The sequence below is a fragment of the Macrosteles quadrilineatus genome, unplaced genomic scaffold (genome assembly GCF_028750875.1).
Source record: "Macrosteles quadrilineatus isolate MER2022 unplaced genomic scaffold, UCM_ALF_1.0 Scaffold_1__1_contigs__length_201487025, whole genome shotgun sequence".
NCBI classification, from domain to species: Eukaryota; Metazoa; Arthropoda; class Insecta; order Hemiptera; family Cicadellidae; genus Macrosteles; species Macrosteles quadrilineatus.
In genome coordinates this window covers 173,538,271-173,551,532 of record NW_026542594.1, presented here as the reverse complement: position 1 = coordinate 173,551,532, position 13,262 = coordinate 173,538,271, and the positions used below count along the sequence as shown (strand labels likewise).

Here is a 13,262-nt window from a genome sequence, read left to right as displayed (position 1 = left end):
TTAAATGATTAAGTAACCTAAAAAACATGTTTTCTACTAACCAGATACAAAATATCCATAAATAACCAGAAACATAAAAAACAAGTCATATTTTGTTAGCTAATGAATACCAATTGGAGGAAAAGAGTTTTTAAATCTCAATGAAATAGCTCGCACCAACTTTTGTTAAAATAGGACTGTTCTCGTTTTGTGTATTTAAGTGTAAAGTGGATGTCTATTATTCTGATTTCCAACCGCCGAACGTGGTATACATAAAATGATTGATTAGAGTTCTAAAAATTTGCCAATAATCTCATCGTAATTAAATATTTAACATAATTAACGAAGTTCGTCATTAAACATATGGAAGACATGCAATGCAACGTGTGTTGTAATGCTATTAGTTTTAACATACACGTCATACCACCGATAATTAAAATAGGCATGGTCGTATTATAAAAACTTTACAGACTAGAAGGTCATATTAGGCAGAGTACCAGCATACTGTATCAAGCTTTCTGTTAATAAAGACGATTTTGTTCAAGGGAACGACGTTTATTTTTCATTTGAGATCAAATAAAGCTATTTTGTATTTGAATATCTCTACGTTTCTTAAGATGGACATTGAAACAATATCCAAAGTAAACTAAGATCAAAAAACATTTAATGAAGAGATAATGAGAAGGATGATTCAACAAGAAGATGATATAAAAGATATTTTGTCAAGATTGAAACCCTTGCCAACTCAAAAACCTTTAGTACTTGAAGCTACAAACCAAGTCGAAACAAAATCCGAAGTAAACCAAGAGCAAAGAACATTTAATGAAGAGATGATGAGAAGAATGATTCAACAAGAAGATGAAATTAAACAGCTTTGGTCAAGCTTGAAACCCCCGTTGTCGCACAACCCTGGAGGACTTGAACCTACAAGGCAAGTTGAATCAGAAATGATTAACCAAACTACTTCGGTTCATATTGATGAGTATGATCATTCCCTGCGTGATGGTAACTATTCCCCACACTTCTACTTTCAAGAGTTGATTCAGGCATTGAGTCTACCAGGCATGAAGTTTCTCATAGGGAAGAACCAGTCTTGGTGTCACACTTGCTTGTGGTTGATTGTTCACATGCTTGCTTTATCAACAAGTTTGTCTCTAATCAAGATGGAGTACGACAATTGGCAAATCTCACCCGCATATAAAGTATTTTCGACCAACGTAACTTATGTCAATGAAGTTCCGGTCCCCGCAATAACGGTTTGCTATCCACCAATTCTTAACAACAACTACAACTACTCAGGCATTCTGAGGAAATGTATTTTGTGTGGCGACAATGATTGTGTGAGCAATGGAGAATGCAGCATAGATGAGATGGTGACTCTTGCTGTTTTTTTAATGTGTTGTCCGAAGTTTGTAGGAAATAAAAGAGTGTTTCTAAACTTCAATAGTATTAGATATGACCAATTTTCGTCCTACATTGAGGATGTTATTGATCTTAATGAGGTTTACATATACCATGAACGGAAAGGTGGTTTTATAAAGGAAGTGATTAGAGGATGCGATGGAAACGAGTGCCAAAAGTGGTTATCGACCTTAGGTTTGTGTTTTACTCTCAATGGTCTCCATCACGAGGATATTTACAAAGAAAATGTTGTTACTCATTTCCCGATGAAACGGTATTCTTCCCCTGGTTTTGGTTACCTAGGAAAACACTTGACTTTGGACAATATGATGTATTTCGGAGGGAACATTAATACGACGCCAGTATATATGAGTGAGAATGATTGGATTACAATCAAAAGCGCAAGGAATTACATAATACCCAATGATACAGCTGAGTCCTGTCTAGCTAATAGCAAAATACAAAGCAACGTTGTCATCCACAACCCACTAGAAATCCCATTCACCATTAGAAAGTATATCACAGTGGAAGACAGAACCGCCAGAAGTATATCTATTATTCCCAACATTGTTACTTCAGAAAGCGGCCTTGAGCAGTATGATCCATCTGTTAGAGGGTATTACTTTACGCATGAGAAGCCGCTGTCAATGTTTAAACATTACAGTCAGATGAAATGTGAGGCAGAATGTAAAGCAAACTGTTCACTCACACACTGTGGCTGTGTCACGTTTGACTTGCCTAGACACAACAGTTCTGTAGATGTTTGCTTCTATAATTGCATAGTTGCTGCAACGTGTGACTGTGGTTGTTTGCCAGATTGCAACTCTTTGTCTTATGATTTCGAGGAAACAATTTTTCTCTTAAAACCAAATATTTCATCAGTTTTTCAATTCTTCTTTAAACGAACTAAATTATACGACTCCAAGATCCGAGTCAGCACCAACAGCCTGACTCAGTTCATGGCGTATTCCATTGGCATTGTTGCACTTTTCAACGGATTCAATGTCTTAGTTGTCTTTGAATTGCTATACTTGCTTACATTCAAGCTATGGAGTTATGTCAAGGGTTATTCGCACTAATCTATGTATTGGATGTAAAAGAGTTATCAAAATAAATTTTTACTCAATATTTTCATTTTATTTCACCTTTTTAGATTAAATATGTGTTTGTGCCAATTTTTTTAATCGTTGATGAGTCGATGTGTAAAGACACTAACGAATCAGGTAAATACTAACACGAAAATATCGTTGGTTCTAAACATTTCTAAAATTATTTTGACACTTTGATACTAATTAAGCACATTGGTCCAGTAACCTTTATAGTATAATCATCACTAGGGCGTAAAAGACTCTTTCCGACCCGAGCTCAAGTATCACGAGCGAAAATGATTGAGGGTTGAAAAGATACTTTTTGCCCGTGTGATGTACTTGACATCAAAATCGAAGCAAAACCGACATATTACCGACTTAGATAAATTGAAATCTACCAGGATTTCCTTAAGTCACTCCTTAATAGCTTCTCACACTGCTGCTCACACAATGTTAAAGCAAAACTCAAAAAACACCCTGTTTTGTTTTAAGTATTATTTGCACAAAATATTATACCTTTTAACAAATTTCCAGGTGACTGCAACTGGGTATCAAAACCAAACAATACCCATCAACGTAAGACAGCCAGAAGATGGTCAATGGCCGCAGTTTATCAACATCACGCTGCTTCGTACCGGATCTTCACCGGTTTTACCGAACGGACCAAGATGGACAAACGCATCGCTTAACGGAATGGACGTAAAACAATTGAACACTGAGATCCCAGTAACATCGACAGAGTTGGAAGAATCGTCAACACTTGAGAACAACAGTTCAATGGACTATGCAGTTCGTTACAGAATGCAAGTGCCAAGTATTGCTTCAACACTTACGACGTCTTGTCTTTGGATCTTGGCTATATGTATCGTAACTTGGTGAAAACAGTAAATGACAGTAGTGTACATGGATTATGAAGTGCTCAATAGCACCCCAGAGATAATCTACTACATTCAATAAGCTGGACTGTAAATATGTAAAAAGTAATGTAAAATTTTTAAAAGTGAACTGTAAATATATATAAGAAAATTAAACTATATTGTCGGCCTAATAAGAAAATTAAACTATATTGTCGGCCTATACATCCTTTATCCCTAGTTTTGAGTACCGGTACCTATTCTTTAATTTGGCTTGTACTCAAAATTGAACTCAAAATTGAACTTAAAATTGCCTAATATTAATATTTCCTGACATAAAGTTAGTTATTTGTTAGCAATTAGGCAATGGATAAATTAATTATACAGAAAAATGAATCAAAACCTCTCTGCTTCATTAAAAAAATATCTAGCTAGAAGCTTTTATGTGTATTAGGCCTGGTGTTTGGTTATTAAGTGGGTTCTGCCCAGCAGCCTGAAATACAATTCAAACTGGTGGATTATATGTATTGAAATATAGTTTGAGATTGAACATGCCTCTATTGTACAAGTTCTCGACATTTCAAAAACTAATTGGTTTTAAATGATTGTGTGTTTGTTGTGCTTTTAACATATCAGAGCTTTTAATGGTTGGAGAAAATTTTATTTTTAACTATTATTTAAAAGTTAAAATCACATGTGAAAGAGACTAATTTACGGATTTTCAAAATTATTTTGTAAATACTATAAGAATTAACTAAAAACTTTTAGTTCATCCATTGCATAGTTTGGGTTTTTGTCGATATTTTACAGTTTATTTCAACTCAATAAACACTTTAATGATACATTATTTTTTGTACTATCATGTTTACGAGGTAACCAGCAGGAGGGTGGAACCCTCTTTAAAAAAAATACTTATTTATCTGATTGGTACCTGGATAACTTCTTAATAGCATTCAACGTGTTATTAAATTTAGGAAAAATAAATCAAAGAAACGTCAAAAACACTTAAACATATATTTACGCTTATACTGTTACCATTGACTATGTAACACTAGTAGTGTTATATAGTCAATGCTGTTACTCACAAGACAGTAAATATACAAAAAAGATGGTAAGTGGTGATCGATTTCGATTGGAGACTCCAATCATCATCAGACCCAATAGGCGAATGATGCCTATTGTCATTTCATTTGAATTTCATTTTCATTCGAATTGCATTTTACGTTCAATTGAGTTTTGACAATCACCTAAGAACATACAAAAATAAACCCTCAGAATTCTGGTGTCAACAGAATAAAACCACAGATTTAAAATCAACAATATTGTTGACAAGCTAGTTTTACAATTCCCCTAAATATCATGAATGAAATAAAATCAAAAGTTTAATCCTGTAATCAAATAAGAAACGTCAGCTGACTGTATCATTTTAAGTGGTTTGTAACGCTTTATAGTATTTCAGGGAAACAACCAGAGTTTTAATTTCTTCTGGGAATAATGAGTATCAAATTGCAGATATGTACATTTGGGGGAAAATAAACCAATGTTATTTTGGAAGCCCTTTTATTTACGTATACTGTATAAGTTCAATTTCTGGAATAATATCAACCATTCAGTTAAAACAAGCTAGCAAATTCCTATTTAATATATTACTAATTTTTAAAAGAATATATTAACAGTCAATATCACTCCTTTACTTCTGTATATAGGCCTACAAGAATTGTGTTCATTCAGTTCCGTAAAAGCAACTGTATTAACTAATTACAGTAATATAAAAGTTTTGTTCAGGTAAAGTGCTAGGCCAGGATTTTGAATAAGTAAGTTAGTATAAACGGGGATAGCAGCTAGCTTACCTTAGAAGAAATACAGGACACACAATATTATGTGAGGATGTTATATTGTGTGTTTTATGTGTTTTCTGTGTGTTCTATACCCTACCTGTATTTCTTCTAAGGTAAGCTAGCTGCTCCTCCTTTTATGAATGTCGTTACAATAAATTATTTTTCATATTATTGTTTTATTAGTGATTTATAGATATAGATTGTTATTTAAATAAAAACTGGGTAAAATGGACACTCTAAATTGTAGTTCATGGTCAAACATAATGTTAAAATACCTATGTGTTACTTTCAAATCCCCCTTTTTTATAAAAAGGTTGCCAGCCACTTTTATCCTCTCATCCTCACCCTTATAGCACTCGAAGGCCTGTGCCAGGAACATAACAAGCAAAACAAGGGGTGAGCCGAAACAGTAAAGACTGAACTGCACTGATAATTTAAGTGGCTTCACCGATACGTAAGCCCACGAAATCAACATCGGTGCATTTACATTCTGACGTGCTACTCACTCAAAGGTGCTGCTTTAAATATCAATTATTGCCTTAATTTTAAAACTATAATAAATATGAACACTACACCAGAGCATCACGGATTCAATCAGAAAAAAGATTCATTGATAGGCTTTTTTGACTACAGATTCACACATACATACATATATACAATCAGATTCAAGGTTGGTCAACAATTAGGCCTACCTTTAAACAAAACATTCACAATTCATTCAGCTTGAATACTAATCAATACTAACCACACCAAAATGTCATATGCAAACAAAAATATTACGCATCCACAACCATTCTAATTTCACTCAAACATGGAAAACAGTTAAAAATTAAATTTCTTTTGGGTAATAAAAAAAGTTGAAAAAGAAACCTAAAAAAATATATATCTCTTTATACATGTGCCGATCATATATTACATAAGTCTACAAGTTTTTACAAAAGGAAATATCCGGCTTAAGGTGTAAAAGTGTTTGTATTTTTTTCCGTTCCTAGAGGCGTAAAATTTTTTTGAGTTAACTGTTTTTCTTTACAAAAATTAGTTAGTGATTTTTCTATCAATTAATCTCATCAATTTGATAGCTATGTAGCAAATGATTGTTTTAGAAAGGGCTGGAGTTAAGAAAACCTCCCTGACGAAATTACGAATCAAGGCATTTATAAAAAACGTTATCATACAAATTGTTTTTATTGGTAAAGCCCAAGATTCCAATTTTTCAGATGAGCTAGCTGAACTCTAACCCTTTCCAAGATATACTTGTTAATTAATTTATCAGTAACTAACAACAATTGAGGCTATGACGAGGGTATGTCTTCTTTTGGTCCTGTTTGAGACAAATGTTTCACAATATCTACCCAATCCCATCCTCTCGGTCTCTCTCCTTTACCATCTACTCTGTCCCACTGTTTCCGCTTTTGAGATTTGCTAAGTTGCTCTTTCTTCACTGCGGCCTTTTTCTCAACAATTTCCTCCGGCAGCTAAACATAACAAACAAAATTTAGTAACAAATAACTATGGTATTACTGCCTCTAGACTAGGGATGAGCATCGATAGTCGATGTTTGATGTTTTCACATGATGGACGATGTTTTTTACATCCATAGTAGAGTACCGATGTTTACGTTACATCAATATTTTTGACGAGCATCGATGTTTATGGACAAATATTGGTATTTTCCATGAATGAATTGAATTAGTTTTACCTTGATTAGTTATTGCAGTATAGAGAGCAGATGAAAAACTTCAATGTTTTAGCCCCAAAAAAATCGATGTTTCCAAGACGAAGTTATTGGTATCGATGGTTGATCTATCAATGCTCATCCCTACTCTAGATTGCCGATAATTGGTAAACATTGAAAAAAAGTGTAAATACCTGCTCCTGCCTACAGTAAGCCACATATTAATGCTCATCATCCACCAGTTGTCTTTTAGTGTGACAGTATTTGAGTAATGGAAATGAATTGATATTTTGTAGTTTGAAAGAAAGAAAAATTACGGTCTCCGGTAGGAAATAAAACTATAAAGCTATGTCATAGAACAGCCTGAGAATGACACAATTTTTGTGCCAAAAAAAGTGGGTGTGTAAAATGTAAGCAAGGGTTTCATTGTTATAAATTAGAGAATGAAACAATTACTTTTTTTGATATCAGCTATTCAGCTGTCATTGAAAACAGCTACTCTCGGAACGGAGTGATGAAAAAACAGTTTTTAAGTAAACAAGCATACAGCTGTTAAAACATTGGCCAGCTGTTTGTTTATAATTTAATTAATTAAATGTAAACTTTTAAAGCATGTACTGGCAAGGCAGAGCCCTTAGGAAATCAGCCTGTGGGGCAGAGCCCTCAGGGAATTTGTTTATACCAATAGTTTTCAGAAAAATCTATTTTGATGCCTTTATTATTCTATATTTTTAATTTGTTAATAATGGCCTTAAAAATGACAAATTAAAAAAGAAAAAGAACTTATAACTTTAATGATACAGGACCCTAGGGTAAATAAGGTTGGAGACCCCTGGTCTAAGTAACAGAACAAGTTAAACATTTACCTCGTTACTAGGTTCGCTAACAGGTACATCCGGGGATTCTGGTTGTTCCGCAGTCAGTTCTTCTAAATGTTCTCGAGCTGATTCGAACAACGTGTAGGTCATTGCTTCTCCCAGGAATTGGTCTGCCTCGTTTAACAAATGCTCACATATCCTTTGTTTAACTGATTCCTTTCTACACAAAATACACAAATTTAATTCAGTTTTTTTGTGTAGCTCTGGTCCAGTTGTTAAAATGACTACCTATAAACCTAAAAATGATTTTCCAACAGTAGGAACTAGGCCTACAATTACTTAAATTTTATGAATTAATTACATAGCAAGTTACCGATGTTAAAAACACTAGTTGACAATAATAGGGTTGCCTACAAGTCTTCTGTCTGGGTAAAAAGGTATGAGCAATTTTTTCTATAAGTTAGAAGAGCATGAGCGCTTTCACATTAAACAATCCCAGTGATGGAATTGCACGGCCAATTCAAGAATGGTTAAAGTTTCTTCAAGTTTTGTGACCTGAGAGTGGCTGATGCATTGAAACGAGTAGTCCAGTATAGAAGCAGAGGAATCACGAGGCAGTTAAAGGTATTTTAAACTTTTTATAATATATATAAAAAAATACATAATGTCAGTTTGAGTTAGGCTTTACTTACATATGCTTGTTGTAAAATGTATTCAAATTCACATTGGGTTTTTCTGTTGGGTAGGTTTTGCCCCAAGATATTTCTAACAAGAAGGATTTTGGTTCACCGTCATTGCCGTACTAAAAACATACATTTTCATTATACAGTTGTAAATCATTCAATACAAAATATCATTTACATTATTTATACCAACATGCTCTATAACAGTGGTTTCCCAAACATTTTCTCCTGGTGACCCTCTACCACCTTGGATTCTTTTCTCGCGTACCCCTTTCTTCTAATTTTTAAAATTTATACTATGCTATCATTACACTGAGAAAACACAAACTTAACGAGGCCTAAATGAAAATTGTGAAGATGATGTTATTAAAAAATAGCCTACAATATCTAGTTCAAAAACTAGGCCTACTTACCCACTGTTTGAAAATTTTAAAATTATTTAGATCTTAAGTTTATTAGTAGTTTTTTTCACCTGAGGACGGGATCAGATTCCAGATCCCAAAACGTTGTGTATTGTTTTTTACATTCGTGATGGAAAATGTCCGCAATAAACCTTTGAAAAACATTAACTCACCATCACCAACAATGAACTTCAAACAAAGAATTTATTAGTAGGCTACCTACTATTTACCAGAGACTTTATTTGCATTTGTTTTTATTCTAGAAAAGTAGAGGGCTGTTTTTGAATCTAGTAGGGCTATTATTAATGTAGCCTACTTAGGGTCAAAATAATCAATATCCGATGTCTTGTATTTACAAAAGATAATGATAGTTGAAGAATCTATCATAATATTTATTCATTTATTTAGGCCTATTGCTAACGGATTACACCAATTTACAATATTGAATTACATAATAGCTAACAATTTCTTTGTGAAATCGTTGTAAAATCTTTAATTGTCTGTAATTACAAACAATTTGTTATGTTTGGTCTCCTCAACCAATAGTTTGAGAACCGATGCTCTATAAATTTTAAAATATTTTTGTAACTTATTGTAGTAAAAGATAAGACAGACCTAACATTATTTATCAGACTAGGCCTATTAAGTTAGTTTTAGGCTACACTAAGTATTTATGACTTCATTGAGTTTTAAATGATAACACAGTTGTTTTGTACCACTAAAAAGTGAAATATGCTTCGCCCAATTAATCTCACTTTCCAGTTAAAAAATAAATGTTGAGACCAATAATATTAAATTTTCTTTAGAGGTGGTAAGTAACAACTACAGTAGAGTCCTGCAAACTTGGCGTAATGTGGACTGGAAGGTTGCCGAATTTGTGAAATGCCGGGTTATCGGAAACTAGGATTCAAAATAAGAACAATACAATTTTTAAGCTTTTTAACCACCTTTTTTATTTTTATTTATATTACAAGTTAGTATTAAGTCATCAGATATAGTACAGCAAATCCTTGGTAGCCTATGAGTTGCGAATGATTTGACTTGAGCTGGCTTGAGTCCATGTTAAACTCTGACTCAAAAAATCACTAATTTTCTGAGCCAGGTGATGGTCGAGTTATCCAGACTGCCGGGTTATCAAGTGCCGAGTTTGCGGGACTCTACTGTATAATTATATTTGTTAGTAGCTTCAGCTATATCAAACCAGTGTTAACAACAAAGAATTAGCTACAGTACCTTGTATTGGTATACTGTGGGAGATATTTGTTTGAAAGCAGGATCTCCTTCATAAATAGAGAGCAAAACCTCCTTTTCCTCCTCTTGTTGCTCTATTTCCGCCATCACCCCGTAGGCCTAGACGAAGTATTCCTGTTATATGAAATTAAAACAATTAGCCTAACAAAGATTGTAACGACCCTAGGCTAACTTATATTAACACATACATTTTGAGGCTAGGTTGGTTTAACCTAATGTTTAATCTCAATTAAGCCTATAGGTCTTGCCATCCTAAGTTGAGGCAGCCCAAACTGACTGGGCAGGGTCATTACCGGCTGGTCCTGCCCGACCGTTTATAATCCGATTAAGTTAGTGACACTTCAGTGAACGCTCTAGTTCAATAATTATCATTAACAAATTTAAAATCCGATGTATAAATTTAGTCATTTACATTTTGTCCCATCGAAAACGGACAATGTTTACGGTTTGTGAGCTATAAACAAAAAACCATACATTGTGTAGATCCCAAAATCCAATGTTAATATTGAATATAATATAAGTATCGGAAAAATAAACATAAGATAATAAACTTTAATATAAAAACAAAAATAGATTTTATAAACTTTAAACTATGTATAAATATACATAAATAGTAGAAATAATGGTAAATACAATGTGTGCAGCACTGTGTTATGTTTAGTTTCCATTATGAAAATTAAAAGCAATAAAATAATGAAACATTAATTCTATGATTTTGATGTAGGCCCTATGATATAGACTGGATACAAAAATGTGAAGATGATTCAATGTTTACTTTGACGAGGGGTTGAAACTACCCGTTGGGTTGTCAAGCTATCGCGTCATGTCTTTACCAAAAACCGTTAAAATCACTTCTCGTTGACCACTGCTCATAGGTTTTCCATTTTGTGTATCTTTATAATTTTCTGCCAATATGGTTCTATCAGGAGTCCTTGAAGCTGACATCACTGGTGAAATGTAGAGACAGAAATGACCATAACACATGTTGGTATTTATCGCCAGGAACTATGATTCACCGAGATATTCGCTGTGGAAGGGAGGAATTCCTGGTAAAGACATGACGCGATAGCTCGACAACCCAACGGGTAGTTTCAACCCCTCGTCAAAGTAAACATTGAATCATCTTCACATTTTTGTATCAGTCTATATATCATACATCGAAATCATAGAATTAATGGTTCATTTTTATAGCTTTTAATTTTCATAATGGAAACTAGGCCTACATTAGGCCCTAACACAGTGCTGCACATATTGTATAGTTATATTATTTCTACTATTTATGTATCTTTATAGAGTAGTTTAGGCTAATATAAATTTTATATTATATCTTAAGTTTATTTTTCCGATACTTATATTGTATTCAATATTAACATTGGATTTTGGGATCTACACTAGGCCTACTTAGTTTTTTGTTTAAAGCTCACAAACCGTAAACATTGTCCGTTTTCGATGGGACAAAAACGGAAATGGTTGTTAAATCGATGTTATTAATGTAAATGACTAAATTTATAAATCGGATTTTAAATTTATTATGATAATTATTGAACTAGAGCGTTCACGGAAGTGTCACTAATCGGATTATAAAGGGTTGGGCGGGACCAGCCGGTAATGACCCTGCCGGTCAGTTTGGGCTGCCTCAACTTAGAATGGCGAGACCTATAACTTGTTTAACTTCGAGGAAAACGACAGTCATTTTTTAATTCAGGATATTATTTAACCTCATATCATAATAGTGTAAAAATACTTATTTTTTGGTGACGTCTGTGATCAATGTTACCGAAGGGTTGACTAAGTTACAGTAGGTGCCTAAGTTAGCATAGCAAGCCATTGAGATGGGAACGCCACCTAAGTACAACGACTTTGGATGAAAGACTTGACTTAAGTTATTACAGCCTATTCTTTGTTATGATTGAATGTACCAATGTGTAAGATAGGCCTAAGCCGAAAAAGATTGGATAAAAACTTAAGTTAAGTTACTGTATTAAGTTTTATACAAAGGTTGATTTCCACTCATATTATTTAATAGGCCTAGAAAATGTGTAATAAGTCTACCTATAATTTAATTAATGTGGGGACAGTTTCTTGTAAAACTAAGGCATGACAGTCTTTTAAAAGGCTTATGGCTTAGTTGCATTAATCAATCAATCAATCAATTATTACGGTATTAAAGACATGGAGACATCACTATGTGCGTATTTTAACCCAAATATGAGTGAAGGATGAGTGGCACGATCTTGTAGTCTTGTTAGGCCGCCCAAGGCCTAAGGACTAAGAGACTAAGTCCGACATTTTCCTTAGGCACAGCAGCTGTTAATTAATAGCCCAAACAGCTAATTATATTGTGACTGGGACAGTGGCATCGACGGCATCGTCCTGTAATCCAGCAACTAGGAGGTCACGAATTGTGGATATTTATAGGCATGCACTGTGGATGCAATGCTCTCTGGTGTAGATTAACGTCTGCACTAGTGAGTACTACGACTATCCGCAGTTCCATCCTGATAACTTAATAAGACCAATTCGTTTATTGAAAGGAAAAAATGTGGTTCGGATTCCACTATTAAACTGTAAGTAGTCCACCTTAGCTGCCATTGGCTGTATGGGCTTATTAATTAACAGCTGTGTCTAATGACATGTCGGCCTTGGTCAATCACAAGACTACAAGATTGCGCCACTCATCCTAGGGTTAGAATATGCACATAGTAAATCCCTCCATCATAAATAATTGATCGATTTATAGGGTAATTGATTGATTAATATTTACGTCAACATCTGGGCCCCATTGTAGGCTACGCTTGAGTGTTAGTTAATCCAATGCAATTACACAAATCGCAGTAGTAGGAGACAGACATGTTATAGAATATCCATTAAGTTTGCCTAGGTCCTAGCCAATTTGTAGGGCACAACACAACCTTATTTGTTATTTATGCCTAGGCATAGCGTACAATAGTAGCAGTAGGCCTAGGCCTAGTCTCAACAACAAAGATTAGGTTGTGATAGCACTAAAACATTCGAAACAATAATACTTGCAAATTCTACGACTAAGGTTACTTACTTAGGTAGATTATTGTATTTATAGCAAATAAACAGCAACACTATCTACGCCGTTGGATTGGCCATAGGTAGATTTAGAGGTTAGATTAGAAAAAACCAAAAAACTAACAATTTTAGAATTTAACCTCAAATGTTTTCTGTTCTTCTTATGCTTTTCACTATTTTCCACAGCCACCTTTAACTCTAAGAGGCCACTGCCTTCGAAGTGGCAACGTCGCAA

General features: G+C 34.1%; 1 protein-coding gene across 2 annotated transcripts; it reads right to left on the bottom strand.

Annotated features, from left to right (window-relative positions):
• Window positions 1-4,873: 4,873 nt before the first annotated feature.
• Window positions 4,874-13,176, bottom strand: LOC128990165 (RWD domain-containing protein 4). Of its 2 annotated transcripts, none has more exons than XM_054412445.1 (5): window positions 13,044-13,176; window positions 9,971-10,102; window positions 8,346-8,455; window positions 7,702-7,873; window positions 4,874-6,635 (listed from the first exon to the last, which is right to left on the bottom strand). In XM_054412445.1, exons 2-5 carry the CDS (start codon window positions 10,073-10,075, stop codon window positions 6,453-6,455), a joined length of 570 nt encoding a protein of 189 aa, XP_054268420.1. In that variant the 5' UTR covers window positions 10,076-10,102; window positions 13,044-13,176; the 3' UTR covers window positions 4,874-6,452. The 2 variants fall into 2 exon arrangements, with proteins under 2 accessions (XP_054268420.1, XP_054268427.1); XM_054412452.1 differs by having other exon boundaries at window positions 9,971-10,087; window positions 13,044-13,166.
• Between the last annotated feature and the right edge of the window lie 86 nt (window positions 13,177-13,262).

Excerpts from the sequence above, each read along its gene's own strand:
- LOC128990165 (XM_054412445.1), bottom strand. The coding sequence starts at position 10,075 with ATGGCGGAAATAGAGCAACAAGAGGAGGAAAAGGAGGTTTTGCTCTCT. Across the intron at positions 8,456-9,970 it reads CCACAGTATACCAATACAAG|TACGGCAATGACGGTGAACC; the intron begins GTACTGTAGCTA and ends GTATGTTTTTAG. Across the intron at positions 7,874-8,345 it reads ACATTTTACAACAAGCATAT|AAAGGAATCAGTTAAACAAA; the intron begins GTAAGTAAAGCC and ends TATTTTGTGTAG.